This window comes from Aulonocara sp. 'chitande type north' Nkhata Bay, linkage group LG16, assembly GCF_057382095.1.
Source record: "Aulonocara sp. 'chitande type north' Nkhata Bay isolate Kocher_YH1m ecotype deep benthic linkage group LG16, A_spYH_male_GT1.1, whole genome shotgun sequence".
In the NCBI taxonomy this organism is placed as follows: domain Eukaryota; kingdom Metazoa; phylum Chordata; class Actinopteri; order Cichliformes; family Cichlidae; genus Aulonocara; species Aulonocara sp. 'chitande type north' Nkhata Bay.
Genome location: NC_141359.1, coordinates 37,833,365 through 37,855,890, shown reverse-complemented (window position 1 = coordinate 37,855,890; position 22,526 = coordinate 37,833,365). Strand labels below are relative to the sequence as shown.

General features: G+C 41.4%; 3 protein-coding genes across 3 annotated transcripts; all 3 read left to right on the top strand.

Annotated features, from left to right (window-relative positions):
- Positions 1-2,657: 2,657 nt before the first annotated feature.
- Positions 2,658-3,647, top strand: LOC147312054 (olfactory receptor 52D1-like). Its single transcript, XM_086266008.1, has one exon. It carries the CDS (start codon positions 2,676-2,678, stop codon positions 3,645-3,647), a length of 972 nt encoding a protein of 323 aa, XP_086122134.1. The 5' UTR covers positions 2,658-2,675.
- A 5,846-nt stretch (positions 3,648-9,493) lies between these two features.
- LOC147312053 (olfactory receptor 2K2-like) lies at positions 9,494-10,478 on the top strand. The gene has a single exon (XM_086266228.1). It carries the CDS (start codon positions 9,507-9,509, stop codon positions 10,476-10,478), a length of 972 nt encoding a protein of 323 aa, XP_086122354.1. The 5' UTR covers positions 9,494-9,506.
- Positions 10,479-19,368: 8,890 nt separating this feature from the next.
- Positions 19,369-20,298, top strand: LOC147312052 (olfactory receptor 5F1-like). Its single transcript, XM_086266340.1, has one exon. The coding sequence runs from the start codon at positions 19,369-19,371 to the stop codon at positions 20,296-20,298; it is 930 nt and encodes a 309-aa protein (XP_086122466.1).
- Positions 20,299-22,526: the final 2,228 nt, after the last annotated feature.

The window sequence follows — 22,526 nt, the reverse complement described above, 5'->3', positions numbered from 1 at the left end:
CAGACCGGGGCCCAGGAACTGTTTCTAAGTCTGTCAGTGTTTGTGCTGATGCACCTGTAGCGCTTCCCTGAGGGAAGCAGGTCGAACAGGTCAAAACCTGGGTGGGAGCTGCCCTTGATGATGTTTGTTGCTCTGTTGAGGCAGCGGGTGAAATAAATGTCTGACAAGGAGGGGAGAGGGCAGCCAATAATCTTCTGTGCTGCCGTGATTACACTGTGAAGCTTCACTCTGTTCCCATCTGGTCAGCTGCCGTACCTTACTTTGAGGCAGTATGTCAGCAGGCTGTCAATGGACGAACAGTTGGACCCTCTCCAACCATCACTGTTGATGTATCGGGGGCCTAAGTCAGTGCTGTGCCACCTGAAGTCGACAATGATCTCTTTGGTTTCCATAGTGGTCAGTGCTAGTTTTTTTTTTCTCTGAACACTATGATGTCAACTTCAGGACTTCCTCTCTGTAGTCTGCCTCTTCTCCCTTTGAGATAAATCTGACTAATGTGGTGTCTTCAGCAAACTTGATGATGATGTTGTTGTTGTGGGTCGAACTGCAGTCTTAGGTCTAGAGACAATACAGGAGGGGGCTCAGCACACAGCCTTGTGGGGAGCCAGTGCTCAGCATGCGAGTGGAGGAGAGATGGGGGCCAAGTCTTACAGTCTGGGGCCGGTTGGTGAGAAAGTCAAAAGCCAAGAGTGACCAGTTTGGTGAAGAGGATATCCAGGATGATTGTATAGAAAGCTGAGCTGTAATCCACAAAGAGCATCCATCCATCCATCTGCTTATCCGGGGCCGGGTCACAGGGGCCGCAGCCCTAGCAGAGAAGCCCAGACCACCCTCTCCTCAGCCACCTCCTCAAACTTGTCTGGGGGAACACCAAGGCATTCCCAAGCCAGCTGAGAGATAAAATCTCTCTAGTGTGTCCCAGGTCTGCCCCGGGGCCTCCTCCTGGTGGGACATGCCCGAAACACCTCATTCAGGAGACGCCCAGGATGCCCGAACAACCTCAACTGGCTCTATTTAATATGGAGGAGCAGCTGCTCTACTCTGAGCCCCTCCCGGAAGACTGAACTTCTCACCCTATCTCTAAGGGAGAGGCCAGCCACCCTTCAGAGGAAGCCCATTTCTGCCGCTTGTATCCGCAATCTCGTTCTTTCGGTCACTACCCACAGCTCATGACTATAGTGGAGGGGAGGGACGTAGATCGACCAGTAACTTGAGAGCTTCGCTTTTACACTCAGCTCTCTCTTCACCACAACACAATGGTATATCGTCCATATTACTGCAGCCACAGCACCAATCCGTCTGTCGATCTCCCGTCTCTTGTCACTCATGAACAAGACCCCGAGATACTTAAACTTGGGGCAGGAACTCGTCCCTGACCTGAAGTGGGCCCTCCACCCTTTTCCGGCTGAGGATCATGGCCTCAGATTTGGAGGTGCTGATTCTCATTGCCACTGCTTCACACTCAGCTGTGAACCATTCCAAAGCGAGCAGAAGGCCATTACCTGATGAAGCCAACAGAACCACAAACTAGAGAAGAGATTCTGACAAACCCCACAAAGAGCTTTCTGACGTAGCTTTGCCGCTGCTCCAGGTGGCTCAGCACAGAGTGGAGAGCTATGTTGATGGCATCTTCTATGGATCTGTTCGCATGATTTGCAAACTGGTAATACTTGGTCTGATCCACAATGAAGACAAGTCCACATACAGACAGGAGGTGGACCAGCTGTTCCACTGTTGCAGTCAGAACCATCCGGACCAAACTGTGGAGGTGACAGTGAACCTTCAGACTCACCCTAACTATCCTTTAAAATAGAGTACTTACCATGGATGACTTCAGATTCCTAGGATCCACCTTTCCACACGATCTGAAGTGGTCCCCACATATAGACTCTATCCAGAAGAAGGCCCAGCAGAGGTTGTGGTTCCTGCAGCAACTCAGAATTTACAACCTGATCTCTGAGACCATGGTTTTACACAAAAAAACCTTTGATTTACTCTTTTCTGTGCTGGAGGAAAAGGGGGTGATCGTGGTGCAACGATAAGGTTACACCACTCTGCAGAAAATTGGAGAGGTACCTGGGATGGATTCTTTCCATTGTGGAATAGGAAAAGTTGAGAGTGAGCAGGCGGCAGAGTAACAGGTAAGTAGAAGGTAACAGGTGCAAACAAGTCTTTTTTTCCACAAAGTTACTAAGAGGCAAAGACAAAGCAACATTCACAAGAACTTCTTACTGTCTTTCTAGTGACTTCAGCAAACGTCAGAGAGCCTGATCATTATCACTGAAGCAACAATGATCTGACTGGACTACGAAAGACTACAAACGAAAAACAGAAGAAAACCACAACAAGCCCTGGACAAATATGTTTAATTGGCATAAATGTAAAAAAAAATCCTAACAGTATTATGAAGAAAGCATTTTTTAAATAAAGTTGTAAAACGTTTTAATATTTCTTTTTCAAGAACCTGCGGGTTTGTTTTATTATGTGTTTAGTACATGATACATATTAAATCCCCTGTGATCTTCCAAAGCTGTGAGCTTTCATTCCAGATCAATGATTGGCTGGTTTGAAATCCCAGCTCACGTGTTGCTGTTATCTGTACCTGATAGAGGAGAGAGGAGAACAGAGACCAGATACAGTGAGCGACTAGGCTTCACTTAGATCTCTCAATCACAATGAATAATGTTTCTGTAATAACAACGTTTTTTCTTTCAGGTTTCAATGAAACAGTCAGTCACAGGTTTGTTCTCTTTTTCCTCAGTTTGTTGTGTTACTGCATCATTTGCCTCGTCAATGTTTCTCTCATTGTGATCATCATCTTGGACAGCAACCTCCATGAATCAATGTATATTCTGCTCTGTGTCTTTTGCATCAATGCACTTTATGGAACAGCAGGTTTCTACCCCAGATTTCTCTGGGATCTCCTCTCTGATGTTCATCTCATCTCATATTACGGTTGCCTTATTCAGACTAAGGTGATTTATTCTTTTGTCTGTGGCGAATTGTCGATTCTTGCACTCATGGCATATGACAGATATGTGGCCATATGTCAGCCACTGAAGTACCACTCTATCATGACAAAGCAAAGAGTCATTAGGTTTGCTTGTTTTTTGTGGTTCACAACTTTCTGCATTGTGGCTGTGAATGCCTTTCTAACATCCAGACTGAAGTTATGCAGCCCGTATATTTCCACACTCTTCTGTGTGAACTGGATTATTGTTCAACTCGCTTGTTTTCCAGCACAAACTGCAATCAATGCTATATCTGCAAATATTACAATAATTATTTATTTGCTTCATGGTGTTTTTATAGTTTGGTCCTATATGTATATCATTCAAACATGTGTAAAGTCTATAGAAAACAGGGCAAAGTTCATGCAAACATGTGTCCCACATCTCGTCTCATTATTTACTTTTGTTGTGGCAATACTTACTGATATTATAAGTATGCGACTGGGTTCGAAAGAGTTGCCTCAGTCCCTTCAAAACTTTGTAGCATTAGAGTTTCTTGTCATTCCTCCTATTATGAATCCTCTAATTTACGGTTTCAAACTGACCAAAATTCGAAAACGATTTTATAGTGTTGTTATTTTAAAAGTAACTAAATTTTGTTTTATTCGATCAGAAAATAGTTTCACACACAGCTAAGTGTCACACCCATTGTTTGACATCCATTTTAAAATAAGTCCAAAAAAATGTTTAATTTTTACTGAAATTTGTGTTTTATTTGGAGTTGTCTGAAAACATGTCTATTGATGTGAGCGGATATGATGTTTTATTATTTATCTGCAGATGATTTACATTTTGTAGATGTCTTTGCACTAAATGTATTTTTGATGGTCACCTGCCTAATTAACAAAAAAACACTGATATGTAGAAAGGCTGTAAATTTCACTATCTTTCTTCTCATTACTGTTCAAGGAAATAACAGGCACCATGGAGACTGCACATGTGAAAAGGATTAAAAGACAAACTGTTTTAGATGTGGCAGCACTATCAGAGTGTCAATCTATTTTGATATTATGCTGTCTTATAAATCTGATCCACAACCACATGGATGTGAAGCAGTTTTAGTAGTTTTCTCAGTTTTATCCTCTTTTTCTTTAACACTTATTGAAACAGTCAGAGGTTTTAGCAACTGGACCAGTTTTAGAATTTCTGCTTAATCAAACATGAAAGTCTGTTTTTACTTAACACTTGTACAATTAAATGGCTTTTCCATTATTTGAAGGATTGAAAGTTGAAGCTAAAGATGTACAGTGCAAATCAGTTTTTCTACATGACAAAATGTTTCTTTTTACTGTATTAAGTAAAAAGAGATGAGAAATCTGTTAAACAGTAAGAAATAAATGTGTACAATTGCAAAAAGAAAAGATCTGGTAGCTCATTTCCCAGCAGCAGGTGAGGCCAACAAGCACCACATCCCACACACAAACTACCAGCAAAGGCCTCCCCAATAGGCGTGTTCTCTCCCTGCTGTTCTTGACCTTCTAAACTGACACTGTCACGGTCTGCCGGGGCAAGCCGTGTGGGAATTATTTAGGACCAGGAAGCGGCAGCTCGGGTGCACCTGAGTTTAATGACAAGAGAAAATACAAACAGCAAACGGTGCGGGTGGACATGAAACTGGAAAACCTAAACTGGGCAAAACTAACAAAACAAACCAGAAATGACGATGCAGGGAGGTCAGGGGAAATACACGGGGAAATACACGGGGAGAGACACAGAGAAACACAGAGAGACACAGAGAGACACAGAGAGACCGTGGGAAACAACACAGACGAACCAGCAATGAGGACGGGTGAACACACACTATAAATACACATACCAGTAATCAGGGGATGGGAAACAGGAGGGAAACATATCTGGGGGACATAACAGCTGACGAGGTAAGTGTAACCCATATTTGAGTATGGCTTAACTAGAATACACCAGAATAAAAGAATCATTAATCTAAACAGCACACTTCATTTGTAATGAATAAACCATAGGTGCAGCCGTTAAGGAGTTAACTGTTCTGGTTTAGACACGTGCTACTCTAGGCCAATGAGCTGCTGAAACGTGATACAGGCTCCGCCTGCCGCCCCTGCCTAGGAGGACACAGATTTTTCTTTTCTCTCTTCCGCTCGCGAACCTTCCATGAGCAAGCTAGTGAGGAAACGAGACACGGCGATTTACTGAGACGAGGTATGAAAAAGAGTAATATAGACGGAGAGCTAGCACTCACTGTTTACGAAAGATTGTTTTACTGTATGTATATTGCTAAGACGAGTAATTAGCTGGTTCTTTTTACATTGCTTAGTCGAGAAAGGTCGGGAGTTAGAGACGACGCCATTTCATCGGTCGTGCGCCATCTCGCGCTGCTCCGTCTTTCTAATTCTGAGATCGGTGAGCAAAGTGTTTTACTTGTTCATTATTTATCTGTGTTTCATGAATGCCTTGCAAGTAAAATGTTCCAGTGTTTAATGATAATTGTTTAGGAATGTTCTGTAGGAAACTTTGTTCAATTTACTGAAACCCAGCAGTTGAAGTGAATGTGTGAATTGTGATTTTATGAGGAACTTAATATGTCCCATGACACTGTCGTTGACAGGTCAGGTTTTTTTTCTTTTGTTTGGTTTTGGGGTTTTTTTTTTTTTGCTTCTTTGGTTTGTATCTTCCTGGTGCATTCCAACGGATCCTGAAATTGATGGCGAGCCAACCCCGTTGAAGGACCAAATGACTTTGTTCTGTCCTGCACATCAGAGTGTGGTAGGCCAGATGCAACAAAACAGAAACACACCACGCCATTTTGTACTCGTAGTCCCCCTTCTTCACACACATCCCCCTGGACTCACGGGCGGGTGGTTTTAAGGACTCGTTTTACGGACTCTGTACATTCCATGAATGTGAACAAAAGTGAGTGTGAGCGGTTGGAAATAACCCTCCAGCTGATTAACTGTTGCTATTTGTTAACGAAGTCTGTGAAAATGCAAATAAGTGTTAACATTTATATGCTGATGATTGAAATTGTGGTTCATTGTTGGATGTGAACTGTACCTCTAGAAAGGGTGCACCCAGGTAAGATTTCTTTTTTTCCATCAAGTGATCACTGTGATTTTGCCAAAAGGTATTATTAAGAGAGTACTGGTACCGAAAGGGAATAATTTCATTTGTAAGTGTTTTGTATGTTTGTCATAATGTCCTGTTATTTCTAATTGAAAAGAAAAATACAATTCCGGTTATTTTTCAAAACTCGCGGTTGTCTGAGTCTCATTCAGTTCGCCTCTCCTGTACGTAGCCGAACCTACTGGTCCAAATCTTTGAGCTCTTTGATGTCAAATTTGGGTGACATACTCTTGTTTTGATCTGGGAGTATTCGAAACACGCACATGAGTGCTACATAAGGGAAACGTAAACAGAACACAGACATAAGAAAGAGACCTTCCAAGTAAAACAGGAAACACATACAGGTAATGACACAGACTCAGAAACGCAGACTGGACACAGGGATACACGGGCAGAAAGAAAAGAACACTAACCGAGGAAGAACAGAACCAAAATGACAAAAATAGAAAACACAAAACGCTGGGTCAAAAGGACCCAGGTTCCTGACAGATTGACTAGAATGCCTTTTATTGTCACTATACACATGTACAAAGAGATTCAGAGCATCTCCTACCCAGTGCAGACATGTGGGGAAAGAAGAAAGGGGGGTGAGGTGCACAGTTCTGTGGCACTGTATACATATGGGCAGGTCAATATCAAATATACAAATATTGGAAAAAATAAATAGTCTATATTTACAGTGAGGTATTTTGACATAAATTAAATATTGCACAGTGGTGGTAGTGTTTGTATATTCTGTGTATAGAGGAGAGGCTTGAATTGGGGGGTGAAACTGTGTCGTCGGTTCATCTGTGAGTTCAGGGTGCTCATGGTTTTTGCAAAGGAACTGTTCCTAAGTCTGTCAGTGTTTGTGCTGATGCACCTGTAGCGCTTCCCTCATCTTCTGTGCTGCCTTGATTACACTGTGAAGCTTCACTCTGTTCCCATCTGGTCAGCTGCCGTACCTTACTTTGAGGCAGTATGTCAGCAGGCTGTCAATGGACGAGCAGTAGAAGATCAGCAGCAGGTTGGAGTCCAGTTTGTGCTTCTTGGAAAACCGGAAGGTGTGGACCCTCTCCAACCATCACTGTTGATGTATCGGGGGCCTAAGTCAGTGCTGTGCCACCTGAAGTCGACAATGATCTCTTTGGTTTCCATAGTGGTCAGTGCTAGTTTTTTCTCTGAACACCATGATGTCAACTTCAGGACTTCCTCTCTGTAGTCTGCCTCGTCTCCCTTTGAGATAAGTCTGACTAATGTGGTGTCTTCAGCAAACTTGATGATGATGTTGTTGTTGTGGGTCGAACTGCAGTCTTAGGTCTAGAGACAATACAGGAGGGGGCTCAGCACACAGCCTTGTGGGGAGCCAGTGCTCAGCATGCGAGTGGAGGAGAGATAGGGGTCAAGTCTTACAGTCTGGGGCCGGTTGGTGAGAAAGTCAAAGGCCAAGAGTGACCAGTTTGGTGAAGAGGATATCCAGGATGATTGTATAGAAAGCTGAGCTGTAATCCACAAAGAACATCCATCCATCCATCTGCTTATCCGGGGCTGGGTCACAGGGGCCGCAGCCCTAGCAGAGAAGCTCAGACCACCCTCTACTCAGCCAACTCCTCCAACTTGTCTGGGGGAACACCAAGGCATTCCCAAGCCAGCTGAGAGATAAAATCTCTCTAGCATGTCCCAGGTCTGCCTCGGGGCCTCCTCCTGGTGGGACATGCCCGAAACACCTCATTCAGGAGGTGCTCAGGATGCCTGAACAACCTCAACTGGCTCTATTCAATGTGGAGGAGCAGCTGCTCTACTCTGAGCCCCTCCCGGAAGACTGAACTTCTCACCCTATCTCTAAGGGAGAGGCCAGCCACCCTTCAGAGGAAGCCCATTTCTGCCGCTTGTATCCGCAATCTCGGTCACTACCCACAGCTCATGACCATAGGGGAGGGGAAGGACGTAGATCGACCAGTAAATTAAGAGTTTCGCTTTTACACTCAGCTCTCTCTTCACCACAACACACTGGTATTGCATCCATATCACTGCAGCCGCAGCACCAATCCGTCTGTCGATCTCCCGTCTCTCGTCACTCATGAACAAGACCCCGAGATACTTAAACTTGGGGCAGGAACTCGTCCCTGACCTGAAGTTGGCCCTCCACCCTTTTCCGGCTGAGGACCATGGCCTCAGATTTGGAGGTGCTGATTCTCATTGCCACTGCTTCACACTCAGCTGTGAACCATTCCAAAGCGAGCAGAAGGCCATCACCTGATGAAGCCAACAGAACCACAAAGTGGAGATGAGATTCTGAGAACACCCACAAAGAGCTTTCTGACGTAGCTTTGCCGCTGCTCCTGGTGGCTCAGCACAGAGTGGAGAGCTACATTGATGGCATCTTCTGTGGATCTGTTCGCATGATTTGCAAACTGGTAATCACTGGTCTGATCCACAATGAAGACGAGTCCACGTACAGACAGGAGGTGGACCAGCTGTTCCACTGTTGCAGTCAGAACCATCTGGACCCGACTGTGGAGGTGACAGTGAACCTTCAGACTCACCCTAACTATCCTTAAAAATAGAGTACTTACCGTGGATCACTTCAGATTCCTAGGATCCACCTTTCCACACGATCTGAAGTGGTCCCCACATATAGACTCTATCCAGAAGAAGGCCCAGCAGAGGTTGTGGTTCCTGCAGCAACTCAGAATTTACAACCTGATCTCTGAGACCATGGTTTTACACAAAAAAAACTTTGATTTACTCTTTTCTGGGCTGGAGGAAAAGGGGGTGATCGTGGTGCAACGATAAGGTTACATCACTCTGCAGAAAATTGGAGAGGTACCTGGGATGGATTCTTTCCATTGTGGAATAGGAAAGGTAGAGAGTGAGCAGGCGGCAGAGTAACAGGTAAGTAGCAGGTAACAGGTGCAAACAATTCTTTTTTCCACAGAGTTACTAAGAGGCAAAGACAAAGCAACATTCACAAGAACTTCTTACTGTCTTACTAGTGACTTCAGCAAACGTCAGAGAGCCTGATCATTATCACTGAAGCAACAATGATCTGACTGGACTACGAAAGACTACAAACGAAAAACAGAAGAAAACCACAACAAGCCCTGGACAATTATGTTTAATTGGCATAAATGTAAAAAATTCCTAACAGTATTATGAAGAAAGCATTTTTTTTAATAAAGTTGTAAAACGTTTTAATATTTCTTTTTCAAGAACCTGCAGGTTTGTTTTATTATGTGTTAAGTACATGATACATATTAAATCCCCTGTGATTTTCCAAAGCTGTGAGCTTTCATTCCAGATCAATGATTGGCTGGTTTGAAATCCCAGCTCACGTGTTGCTGTTATCTGTACCTGATAGAGGAGAGAGGAGAACAGATACAGTGAGCGACTAGGCTTCACTTAGATCTCTCAATCACAATGAATAATGTTTCTGTAATAACAATGTTTTTTCTTTCAGGTTTCAATGAAACAGTCAGTCACAGGTTTGTTCTCTTTTTCCTCAGTTTGTTGTGTTACTGCATCATTTGCCTCGTCAATGTTTCTCTCATTGTGATCATCATCTTGGACAGCAACCTCCATGAATCAATGTATATTCTGCTCTGTGTCTTTTGCATCAATGCACTTTATGGAACAGCAGGTTTCTTTCCCAGATTTCTCTGGGATCTCCTCTCTGATGTTCATCTCATCTCATATTACGGTTGCCTTATTCAGACTCAGGTGATTTATTCTTTTGTCTGTGGTGAACTGTCGATTCTTGCACTCATGGCATATGACAGATATGTGGCCATATGTCAGCCACTGAAGTACCACTCTATCATGACAAAGCAAAGAGTCATAAGGTTTGCATGGTTTTTGTGGTTCACAACTTTCTGCATTATGGCTGTGCATGCTTTTCTAACATCCAGACTGAAGTTATGCAGCCCGTATCTTTCCAGACTCTTCTGTATGAACTGGAGTATTGTCCAACTCGCTTGTTTTCCAGCACAAACTATAGTTAATGGAATATTTGCAAATATTATAATAATTATTTATTTGCTTCATGGTGTTTTTATAGTTTGGTCCTATATGTATATCATTCAAACATGTGTAAAGTCTATAGAAAACAGAGCAAAGTTCATGCAAACATGTGTCCCACATCTCGTCTCATTATTTACTTTTGTTGTGGCAGTACTTACTGATATTATAAGTCTGCGACTGGGTTCGAAAGAGTTGCCTCAGACCCTTCAAAACTTTGTAGCATTAGAGTTTCTTGTCATTCCTCCTATTATGAATCCTCTGATTTACGGTTTCAAACTGACCAAAATTCGAAAAAAATTGTATAGTGTTGTTATTTTAAAAAGAACTAATTTTTGTTTTATTCGATCAGAAAATAGTTTCACACACAGCTAAGTGTCACACCCATTGTTTGACATCCATTTTAAAATAAGTCCAAAAAAATGTTTAATTTTTACTGAAATTTGTGTTTTATTTGGAGTTGTCTGAAAACATGTCTATTGATGTGAGCGGATATGACGTTTTATTATTTATCTGCATTTCCCAGATGATTTACATTTTGTATATGTCTTTGCACTAAATGTATTTTTGATGGTCACCTGCCTAATTACCAAAAAAACACTGATATGTAGAAAGGCTGTAAATTTCACTCTCTTTCTTCTCATTACCGTTCAAGGAAATAACAGGCACCGTGGAGACTGCACATGTGAAAAGGATTAAAAGACAAACTGTTTTAGATGTGGCAGCACTATCAGAGTGTCAATCTATTTTGATATTATGCTGTCTTATAAATCTGATCCACAACCACATGGATGTGAAGCAGTTTTAGTAGTTTTCTCAGTTTTATCCTCTTTTTCTTTAACACTTATTGAAACAGTCAGAGGTTTTAGCAACTGGACCAGTTTTAGAATTTCTGCTTAATCAAACATGAAAGTCTGTTTTTACTTAACACTTGTACAATTAAATGGCTTTTCCATTGTTTGAAGGATTGAAAGTTGAAGCTAAAGATGTACAGTGCAAATCAGTTTTTCTACATGACAAAATTTAGAAATCTGTTAAATAGTAAGAAATAAATGTGTAAAATTTGCAAAAAAAAAAATTTCTGGTAGCTCATTTCCCAGCAGTAGGTGAGTCCAAGAAGCTCCACATCCCACACACAAACTACCCTCACCAGCCTCCCCCACAGGTGTGTTCTCTCCCTGCTGTTCTTGTCCCATATGTGAAACTCCTTAAGTTCGCTGATGACACCACCATCATTGGTCTGATCCTTAAGTCAGATTTTTCTGATGCTTAACAATACAGTAGCTACTGTGGTTCCCTTCAGATTCCTAGGATCCACCTTTCCACACGATCTGAAGTGATCCTTGCATATAAACTCTTTCCAGAAGAAGGCCCTAAGTTGCCTCAGGAACTACAACCTGCCACAGGAGCTGCTGGTCATCTTCCATATTGCTATCATGTAGTCTGTTCTGTGGACATCAGTCACTGGGCCAGACTGCAACAGGCAATCAGATCTGCAGAGCTGATCATCAGTGCTGATCTTGCCTCCATCCAGGACCTGTAGAGGTCCAGTGTTAGGAAATCTCTGCAGACCGCTCACGTCCCGGACACGAACTGTTCAAACTGCTGCATTCAGGAGGCTCTGCCGCTGTTTAGTAAAACAAGCCACGCAAAGACAGTTTCTTCAAGCAGGCTGTTACTCTGAACACTGTGATATAACCCACTGTTACATCCCTCAGGCCATATGCACATTGCACAGCTCAGTTTCGCACTTATAGTTAGTATAGTTTTCTAAGGCTTTCTGTAACTTGTTTTTTCTTACTTTGCTGGGCCAAATTCGGCTCCTGGGCCTTGTTGACACCTCTAGTGTAATTAGTTAGAAAGTTGGAATATTTCGTGTATATCTAAGATTACTTCCATTTCCAAGATTTTTGCACTAAATGTATTTTTGAAGGTCAAAATAAATGTAAACCCACAACTGTCCTGTCTTCTCATTACACTTGGCAAGTCTGGTTAGTTGAAAGGGTTTTTTTTTTATATTTTACCTGTTCGGGTTCATTTGCAGTGTCCAGTGTGCAAAAAAAGAAAAAAACATTAATTAAATGTGTTAAACCAAAAGCAATGAGTCTGTTTTAAAATGTAAGGAGTGAAAAAGACAGATATTTGCGTTAAAATGTAGGGAAGAAAAGTAAAAAGATGTAGATACCTGTAAATTCTAGAGTAGCAAAGTATTTCTGCTTTATTAGTTCCAACCTCTTTTCTGTGCTGTGCCTTTGTTACACTGTAAAAAAAATTGTAATATAAAATATTTTACTGTGTATTTTACAGTTTTGTACTGTTTTTCCAGAATATCATTAAATTCACATAAATAGACTGTGATTTTACATTTCAAATGTAAATTAACGTAAAATCACTGTAAATGTAATAAAACATAATTTTCTTACATGAGCATATTTAGATTGTTAAAATACATTCACAAATGTATCATAATTTCATAAATATCTGTCCATTATTTGAAAGATTGAACTGTTAAATTCAAATGTAATGCTATGGAAAATATATAAAATGATTCTTATAAACTTTTTTTTACATCAAATGACAATTATTATTATTGTTGTTTAGGGCGATCGTGGCTCAAGAGTTGGCAATTCGCCTTGTACTCAGAAGGTTGCCGGTTCGAGCCCTGGCTCGGACACTCTCGGTCTTTGTGTCCTTGGACAAGACACTTCACCCAGTGGCGGTCCTAGCCTGTTTGGCGCCCCGGGTGAACACTCCCTCTGGCGCCCCACACACATAAAACATATTAAGGATTATACATTAACATAAAACTGTTGTCGGAACCATACTGAATTTCGCCAGAGAAACACACACACATATAAAGAGAGAGAGTATGCATTGAATGCAAACAGCTACCAAACAGCCATCATAATTTGTCATACAATGAGAACAGGACAAATTGAAAATGACTAATTAACATTAAAATCTGTAACATAATGTACTGTTTGGAGTTTAGTCTGTTACTGTTACTATTTTTACCATTTCTTTTTGGAGCAACTGTAATCCACATTATTTCCTTAGGGATTAATAAACTATTCTGATTCTGACTCTGATTGTTTCAGGATGAGCTGCCATTATCCAACGACACATCTGCTTACCTGCATCTTTTGCTCGTTTCTCCTCCTCTTCTTTTCTCTTTTTTCTAAACTGAGCACCTGATGGCTTTGAACTTTTCTTGTCCATCTTCCACTGGTTTTCATTTTGCACTCCAGTATGAACACAAACCCCTCAACCCGAGGATCACCACAACATAACCTAATAGACCTACACCTTAGTTCACAGATTCACTTTGTCCACAGTTTATTTCTGGGATTTCACACAACCCAGGATTCAAATCATGAATACATAATGGGCTTGGATTTACATCATTATGAATGAAATGTGCTCTATTTGGAAGCAGCTGGTCCTCTCCCCTTTTGACGGGCTGTGTGTGAGACTTTAAATCATCAAACTGTAAATTATAAATTTTCAATTGTTATTGATATTTACTCCCAGCAAATAGGCGACAGAAAAGCGATCAGTGCCTATGCCATTCCCAATATGCGCTGGCTGATGTCGGGGCAGCATGAGTACGAGCAATTTTTTATTTATTTTTTTTTTGCCGATGCCCGTGATGCCGCCCCCCACCACGTCGCCCGTATCAAAAACCGCTACTGACTTCACCTACCACCTACTGGTGTTGGCCAGAGGGGCCGATGGCGCGATATGGCAGCCTCGCTTCTGTCAGTCTGCCCCAGGGCAGCTGTGGCTACAACTGTAGCTGCCTCCACCAGTGTGTGAATGTGAGAGTGAATGAATAGTGGAATTGTAAAGCGCTTTGAGGGTCTCGAAAAGCACTATATAAATGCAATCCATCATTATTATTATTATTTAAACCAACTGTTAACTGTATATTTCTGTACATTTAAGTATTATTATTCATATTGCCGCATTCATTGACGTTGTTTATAGGTAATTTCATTGTTTACTCACATTAAAATGTTCCTAATTTAATGTTTAAAAGCACTTGAAAAAGGCAAAATCACATGTAAAATTAGGGCAACAAACTGTAGTGTCATTACTGAAAATAAACGTATTTTTATGAGAAAGTTATTTTCTGTTATTTTATGGGATTAATTTGGTGCCCCAGCTGCTGGAATATTACTGTTTTTTTTAGGATTGTTTTTTTACAGTGTAGTTTTTGTGGGTTTCCATAAGTCATTTTTTTCTTATTCTAAACAAAGAACTCCATATTTTTTCTGTATTACCTTGAAGTAAGCCGTATGCACCGTGAACTGTTTTCTTCAGTGATTACTTCACTGATTTCTGTTTTTCTTTTGAAATATTGCCAGTCATCAAGACTTGGAACAACCTTGTCCATCTGATTATTTACAGTAATGTCGCTTTTCTTTTTTTCTACCTAATTAAACGTTAACCTTTGCTGGTTTGTCATACCTCCCATTTACAGCTTCAAACTGACATTTGAAATAATATTTGTTGTGGTGTTACATTTGAAGCAAATGACATTTTTATGAATTTCTAAAGACTTGATAGTCATATTAATCTTGTTCATTACAGTTACCATCAAACCTTTACTTGCCTTAAGAAAAATGTAATAGAAAGTGAGCATAAAATGATTGAATTTACTGTTTTACTTTATAACTTATCAAAAAGGAAAAGGAAAAGAAGACCTTTCTCTTCCTGGAAAAACAAGTTGATTCCAAAGAGCTCCATTTTGGTTTCCTCTGTCCACAGCACTTTCTCCTAAGCCTTCTCAAAGTCATTTAGGTGTTCACTGGCAAACTTAAAACAGCCCTGTACATGTGGTTTATGCAAGATTTCAGTCTGCTATGGCAGTGGTTGTGGCTGTGGTTTCAACTCATTTCGGGTCATCAACATCCTCCTGTGGAGTTTTAGGCTGATCCACCACCTTTGTTATGATCATCCTCACCCCATGAGGTAAGATCTTGCATGGGGCAATTGATGGTCATTTTATATTTCTTCCATTTAAGAAAAATAGCACCAACAGTTGTTACCTTCACATTAAGCTTCTTCTTGATGGTGTGGTTGCCTAATCCAACCATGTGCAGGTCTACAGTCTTGTCTCTAATGTAATTTCACAGCTCTTTGGTCTTTGACATAGTGGTGAGAACAGTGGCGGTCCTAGCCTGTTTGGCGCCCTGGGTGAACACTGGTATATTTATTTTCTTACTCTTCTTATATTTATTGTTTGTTTACTTGCACTGCTGTAACTGGAGCCTTGTCGTCTTGTCTCTCTATATATATACTGCACTGTATGTAGCGGAGATGACAATAAAGTTTACTTTGACTTCAGCAGCGAGCAGGCGCACCGAGGGCTCTCACGCTCACTTTTCGGGTATAGAATTTCAAAAAAACATCGGTGCAAATTATAAGTCTGTATCATGATGTCTGGTGTTTTTGTGTTTGTTGTGTTTGTTTTTATTTTGTTTTATTTTGCGAGTTGGTTATTAGATGCCGCCCCGCCCTCTCCTCCCTGTGCAGCAAGCAGCAGGCGCACCTCGCAAACGGAGGGCGCCCTTACTCCCAGCAAATGGGCGATAGAAAACCGATCGATGCCTATGCCATTCACAATATGCGCTGGCATGACGTCGGGGCAGCATGAGTACGAGCATTTTTTTTTTTTTTTTGCCGATGCCCGTGATGCCGCCCCCCACCACGATGCCGCCCCGGGCAAACGCCCGTGTCGCCCGTATCTAAAACCGCTACTGGGTGAGAAATCCAAATAGGAGAAATTGATTCTGTGGACTGGTATGCTTTATGTACATAATGAGTTGAGATCAGGGCCCTGTTTCAGGAAGCCGGTTTAGTGGAAAAACTGAGTAAGTATACCCTGAGTTAACGAAAACTCTGGGTTTTCGGTTTCACAAAGCGAGTTCAGATGAAGCCTCAGTGAGTCACTATGACGACACACTCCGTGAAGCTAACCTGCCCCCTAGCAGGTTTACTACAACTAACCCTGACTGTCTCCGCCCCTTTGTCGGAAACCTGACAGTAGGAAGTGTCGGACATGGCGTGCCACTTCCTTGAAGAGCCAGTAGATCGTGAAGCCCAAATTCTCCGCAGAGCTCTCCGCCGGGAGAGAGTGATCAGAGCGCGTTTGGACATTTTATCATTTCCTGATGATTTTCTGTGCGAACGTTACCGTTTCTCAGCACAATCTATAATTTATTTGGATAACATCCTCAGGCCATATATTACGCATGTGACACATCGCGGACATGCTCTCAGTTCATTGCATATTATTTGTATTGCACTTCGGTTTCTTGCAAACGGGAGCTTTCTGTATAATATTGGTGACGCTGAGCACGTTTCCAAGGCTACCGTCTGTCGGGCAGTCAGGAATGTTACAGTTGCACTGAAACGTCTCCTGTACTCGTCTGTGGTGTTCCCCGGTCACAGACCCACAAGATTTATCAAAGAGGGATGCCACAAAATTGCAGGTATCAGGATGAACGAAACTTAATTTATGATGTGGTGATACTTGGACTACTACTTAAATTGCACATTTATTTTCAGGGTTCCCAGGCGTGATTGGCTGTATAGATGGCACTCACATTCCAATCATTGCTCCTTCAGTAAATGAAGGAGACTATGTGAACAGGAAGTCTTTCCACAGCATTAATGTACAGGTACATAGTTCCCTGTAGCATTTCAAACTAACAAATTATTTCATTATAGTAATGGATGCTAATTTGTGTTCTCTGCACTGTGAAGATCATATGTGATGCTGCCAACATTATCACAAATGTGGAAGCCAAGTGGCCAGGCTCTGTCCATGACTCACAAATATTCCGTGAATGTACACTGAGCACAAAATTTGGACATGGTGAGTTGAGAATACTTTAAAATATATAAAGACCAATTGCTTCAGGGACATTTGAACTGAAGTGTACCCTTCTGTCTTAGGAGACTTCACTGGCTACTTGCTTGGTGATAGGGGGTATCCATGTTTACCCTATTTGCTTACCCCTTACCCTGACCCTGAACCGGGCCCACAGCAGCGATATAATCTGGCTAATTGCAGGACAAGAGCCAGAATTGAAATGACTATCGGAATGCTTAAGGCCCGGTTCCAGTGCCTGCAAAGACTCAGGGTCACCCCAGAAAGGGCATGTGACATTATTGTGGCATGTGTGATTCTTCACAACATTGCCACAATTAGAGGAGAACACTGTCCTTCTGAACCAAACATCAGCAGTGATCCAAACCATGAACATCCTGACCCTCCCACGGACATACAAGATGGAAGCGCAGTCAGAGACACCATATGTCACAATCATTTCTTTTGACCCATCACCTCAACATGTTGAAAGAAGAATAAACAGATTTTTTGTTCAACTGGCTTTATTGGTCACCTGTATTTCCTGTACACAAAGTATTAAAAGATGTAAACCTCATAAAGTGTCTCTGTTGCTTCCTCCTCTGTAACAGCTGTCAATGTTTCTTCATTATTTTCCTGTAGTAAAGAAATAGACAACATTGCTGTTCTACTGTAAACTCATATAATCTGTGGAGTATTACTCACAACTGCATGTTGGTCTGGCTCAACAGGAGGCTGCACCAGATGCAGTACACCATCACCATCAACTGATAGAATATGAGGTTTATACAGGTCACTTATAACTTACAAGGGACCAAATGGCAATTAACAAACATACCAATCACCTTACACTTCATTGTCATTATGCTCTCAAAGACAACCAAGGCTGAGGGAAGGCAAAATCAGTAGGAAAATAACTTCACTACAAAATAATCCATTATGGTAAAGAGTTTATCAAATGAATGTGTCGCACTGCAAAGGTGACTGTGAAGAAAGGATGTATGCACATCATGTATTATTTAGAATTTACCCCCTATGTAGGCACTTGTGTCTTGCGGGGTTATTGCCTCAGAGGATGTCCCCGCAGAGATGCCTTCGGCCACAGGGCGCCCACTGTTTTGGCTGAGGGCCAACTGCTCAGCCTCTGTGAGTGGTGGTGGTGGAGGACCCCCACCTGTTTTTCGGGCCTCCGCTTTTTTTCTGTTGGCTATAACGGGCCACATTTGAGCATACAGAGTAAGCAAATATGTACTTGTAATGTGCTCAGATAATTTCAATAAGTGCTTACAGAAAGAAAATTAATGTAGCCTCTAACTGCAATTGATTTACATGGGACAAACAGACCAAGCACTATGGCTCATAATACAATTACACCTTACCTGTTTGGACTATATTTTTATATTTCATTTTTACTTGCTGCCAGGCACGTTTGGGGCCTGTTGGGTTGCACCTGCGCTCACATCACATCACAAAATAAAATGTATAAAATAACAAATAAATAACATATGATAAAATAACATATGATAAAATAACGTGTTAAATGGGTGGAAATCCCTCGATCAATGTTTAAATTAACACTCACGCATTGACTCTGTCGGCTATGTTTTGCCATGCATGCTCCCTGTCTTTTGCAGCTGTGGCTGTGTTACTTTTTTCCGCAAAATTTGCATGTTATCGGCATATGCTGCCATCAGAATTTCGGCCTCAAGCGCTGTGATATACATTGACCGCGCCTTCTTTCCCTCCGTCTCCATGGTGACTCGCTTAATCTGTGCTCCGCTTATCAGGGCTTTATGTATCCTCGTCCGCGCGCTTCACTTGGGGTTAAAGCAACTCCGCGTTGACTGAACTAATTGTTATCAGCCTTTCTGAAACGGAATATTCCGAGTTGGACAGTTCGGGGTTACTCAACCGTGAGTGTCGTTTTTCACTCTGAGTTTTCCAAACCGGCTTCCTGAAACAGGGCCCAGGAGTATCTGTAATTGATTGACTGATTGTAATCTGCAATGCCACACACAGCCAATCTGTGAGAGCTGGAGTTCTGTCTGGGTTGTTGGGGATCAAATACTTATTTCACTCAGTTACATGCAAATTAGTTTATAACTTTTATGTAATGTGTTTTTCTTTTGTTTGGTTCATATTCTGTTTCTCTCCATAAAATAAAAGTATCATAAGAACACACTATCCATTTCTTTGTGAGCGAACTTATAAATTCAGAAGGAGATGTTTAGTATATGCAGCATATTAAATCCCCTGTGATTTTTTCCAGATCATTGGTTGACTGGTTTGAAATCCCAGCTCACATGTTGCTGTAGACAAAACTAGACAGAGAAGAGTGAAGAAAGGAGACCAGATGTGAGAGACTAGGCTTCACTTCTCTCAATCACAATGAATAATGTTTCTGTAATAACAATGTTTTTTCTTTCAGGTTTCAATGAAACAGTCAGTCACAGGTTTGTTCTCTTTTTCCTCAGTTTGTTGTGTTACTGCATCATTTGCCTGCTAAATGTTTCTCTCATTGTGATCATCATCTTGCACAGCAACCTCCATGAACCAATGTATATTCTGCTCTGTGTCATTTGCATCAATGCACTTTATGGAACAGCAGGTTTCTACCCTAAATTTCTCTGGGATCTCCTCTCTGATGTTCATCTCATCTCATATTACGGTTGCCTTATTCAGAATCAGGTAGTTTACTCTTTTATCTGTGGTGAACTGTCGATTCTTGCACTCATGGCATATGACAGATATGTGGCCATATGTCAGCCACTGAAGTACCACTCTATCATGTCAAAGCAAAGAGTCATTAGGTTTGCATGGTTTTTGTGGTTCACAAATTTCTGCATTGTGGCTGTGAATACCTTTCTAACATCCAGACTGAAGTTATGCAGCCCGTATCTTTCCAGACTCTTCTGTGTGAACTGGAGTATTGTTCAACTCGCTTGTTTTCCAGCACAAACTGCAATCAATGCTATATCTGCAAATATTACAATAAGTATTTATTTTCTTTACGGTGTTTTTATAGTTTGGTCCTATCTGTATATCATTCAAACATGTGTCAGGTCTATAGAAAACAGGGCAAAGTTCATGCAAACATGTGTCCCACATCTCGTCTCATTATTTACTTTTGCTGTGACAAAGCTTTTGGACATTATAAATATGCGACTGGGTTCGAAAGAGTTGCCTCAGACCCTTCAAAACTTTGCAGCAATAGAGTTTCTTGTCATTCCTCCAATTATGAATCCTCTGATTTATGGTTTCAAACTGACCAAAATTCGGAAAACAATTTGTAGTGTTGTTATTTTTAAAACTAAGTGACTTCTGTGTTATTTAGTAAGATAACAAATTTTTTGTAATCATGGACAGTTACAGATCAGATCCTTTTCTTATGTGCATTGAAAAAAGATATTAATGTAAGCAGTTCTGCAGCTTTAATCTCTATCTTCATATCTCAGGTCATTTCCATTTCCTACTGTGGAGCAGGGAAATTATTTTACTGCTATTGTTAAATAATTGTCATCATTACCATTGCATTAATAATATAATCTGGAGTTTATATTGCATTCAGGGGTTAAACAGTGTCTCTTTCAGAAAGACTGAGTTGCAGGCTGACAGGAAGTTGTATGCAGAAGTGGAAGTTATTTTGAGCCGCAGGCTAAGACGAGGCTTTAACAATGTAACAGATAGCTTTAAGAAGGCCTTAAGCAGTTATGACTATTTTATACACAATGCATATCTGTGCTTATTAAAGAGTTGGAGCTCGGTCAATTAATTGGGGGTCGGAAGCTTTGTTCGGCGCGATGTTCGGACAATCTATTGTGCAAGTGACTTGGAGCCATAGAAGGAATTGCAATACATGCTTACAAAACACTTATATATCAGATCATTTTATATTAAGGTTTTAGTAGAGGTTCTTGGTTAAAACATTTATTTAGTAGAAGACAGACACATAGTCTCAGTGAGCCTCTGTCCTGGTGAAAGGTCAGAAGTGCAACAGGTGAATTGAGAAAGAGCATGTGAGGTCGTGACACACACACATGAGTTAGATTTATTTAGAGGAGAGAGAGGTTACTCATGTCTGGCTGTAACTGCAAAAGTGTCTCGGTAAAAGAGGAACAAGACAAGAACTGAAAGGTAGACAGGAAGGGCCAGCCATGAAAATAGAAGATGATCTTCTGGGGTAAAAGCCAGAAGATCATCTTGTATAAATCTATGTATAAAATGTATCTGTGACGCATGAAGGGGCGTCAGTAAATCAAACCCTGATGCTATAAAATATCTGTTCATGCTTTGATTAAGTCGAAGACTACTTGCTGTCTGCATACAGAGTATCTTCCCACACGTGTGTTCATTAAAATCATTGTTTGACCAAGACCTTCTGGACCAAGAGTGGTTTGTACTCTCCCTCCTCAATTGTGAACCTTAACATTTGGGGGCTTCGTCCGGTGGTTGAGGAGGGAGGATTGGAGGTGTAGACGGTGATGTATGGTCCGTTGTGGTCAGACAGGCAGGCGTGACCCGGCAACCAAACTGAGGGGACAGGCGCCTTTAAAAAGAGGTAGGCACAGGCCTGTTGATTTTATCCGAAGTGTGCTGAATTGGATGATAAAATTAAATGTCTATTCAGTAAAAGTTGCCGGTAAATGTCTGCTTTGATTTTGATGAGAATCTCATGACAGTACTGAGGATTTAAAAGCAGTTGGACTGCTGGTAATGATTGAATGCGGTTGGACCGCTAAAAGGATTTAATACGGTTAGGACCGTGGTAAGCAGTTGGACTGCTCAATGATTTTAGTATCTTAGGGAATTTGGTTATTTTTTGGTTATAAGGTTGGACCTGCTTCAGTCTTACACTTTGTTGGGTGTTTTACTGTTGTTCCAAAGTATTATAAATTATCTTAGAACGGAACCGTGGGGGTTCTAGGAAGCGCAGTGCTCAGAGGTAACGCTTGCCAATGCCAAGGACGCTTAGGCATTGTCCTCGAAGAGGGATAGTCAGTTGGTCACTGTGGAGCTTGGGGCACTCCAGAATAACTAGGAGATAGAGTCTCCTTACCGTTTGGAACGGTAGTCTGCGCTTTTTTGGTCAGAAGAAGTTGGACTTCGGGCATGTAACTTTAACTTAAAACTTCAGGGTAAGCCTTGGCTGTGAAACGCCAAAAATAGAGCTTCAGGCAAAGTTTGGGTTGGTTGACGCTTTTAAATTGTGTTAGGGATTTTAGAGATGAGGCCAGAAACAGTTAAAGTCTTGATACTGGTTAATTGGTCGCAAAAAACTCAGGGAGTTTATCCGCTGGGCGGTTATTTTAAATTTGTCGAAATTGGGTAGGCGCTAAAGCTGACAGATCTGACAGTGGTTGTAAATATAAGACGTCGTTGTAATATAGAATAAGAAAATTTGGTGTGAGAGATCTCTGTGTGTCGAGTCAGTAATGCACTGACTGCCTGCTGCCATTTTTAGATGGAGAGTGTGTGTGCATGCAAATGAGGCAGCTGATGCAGAGCGCATGAGAGGACTATGCTTTCGGTTTTGTGTGATTATTCAG

Bases quoted from the DNA above. Each gene is read 5' to 3' on its own strand.
- LOC147312054 (XM_086266008.1), top strand. From the start codon at position 2,676: ATGAATAATGTTTCTGTAATAACAACGTTTTTTCTTTCAGGTTTCAAT.
- LOC147312052 (XM_086266340.1), top strand. From the start codon at position 19,369: ATGAATAATGTTTCTGTAATAACAATGTTTTTTCTTTCAGGTTTCAAT.
- LOC147312053 (XM_086266228.1), top strand. From the start codon at position 9,507: ATGAATAATGTTTCTGTAATAACAATGTTTTTTCTTTCAGGTTTCAAT.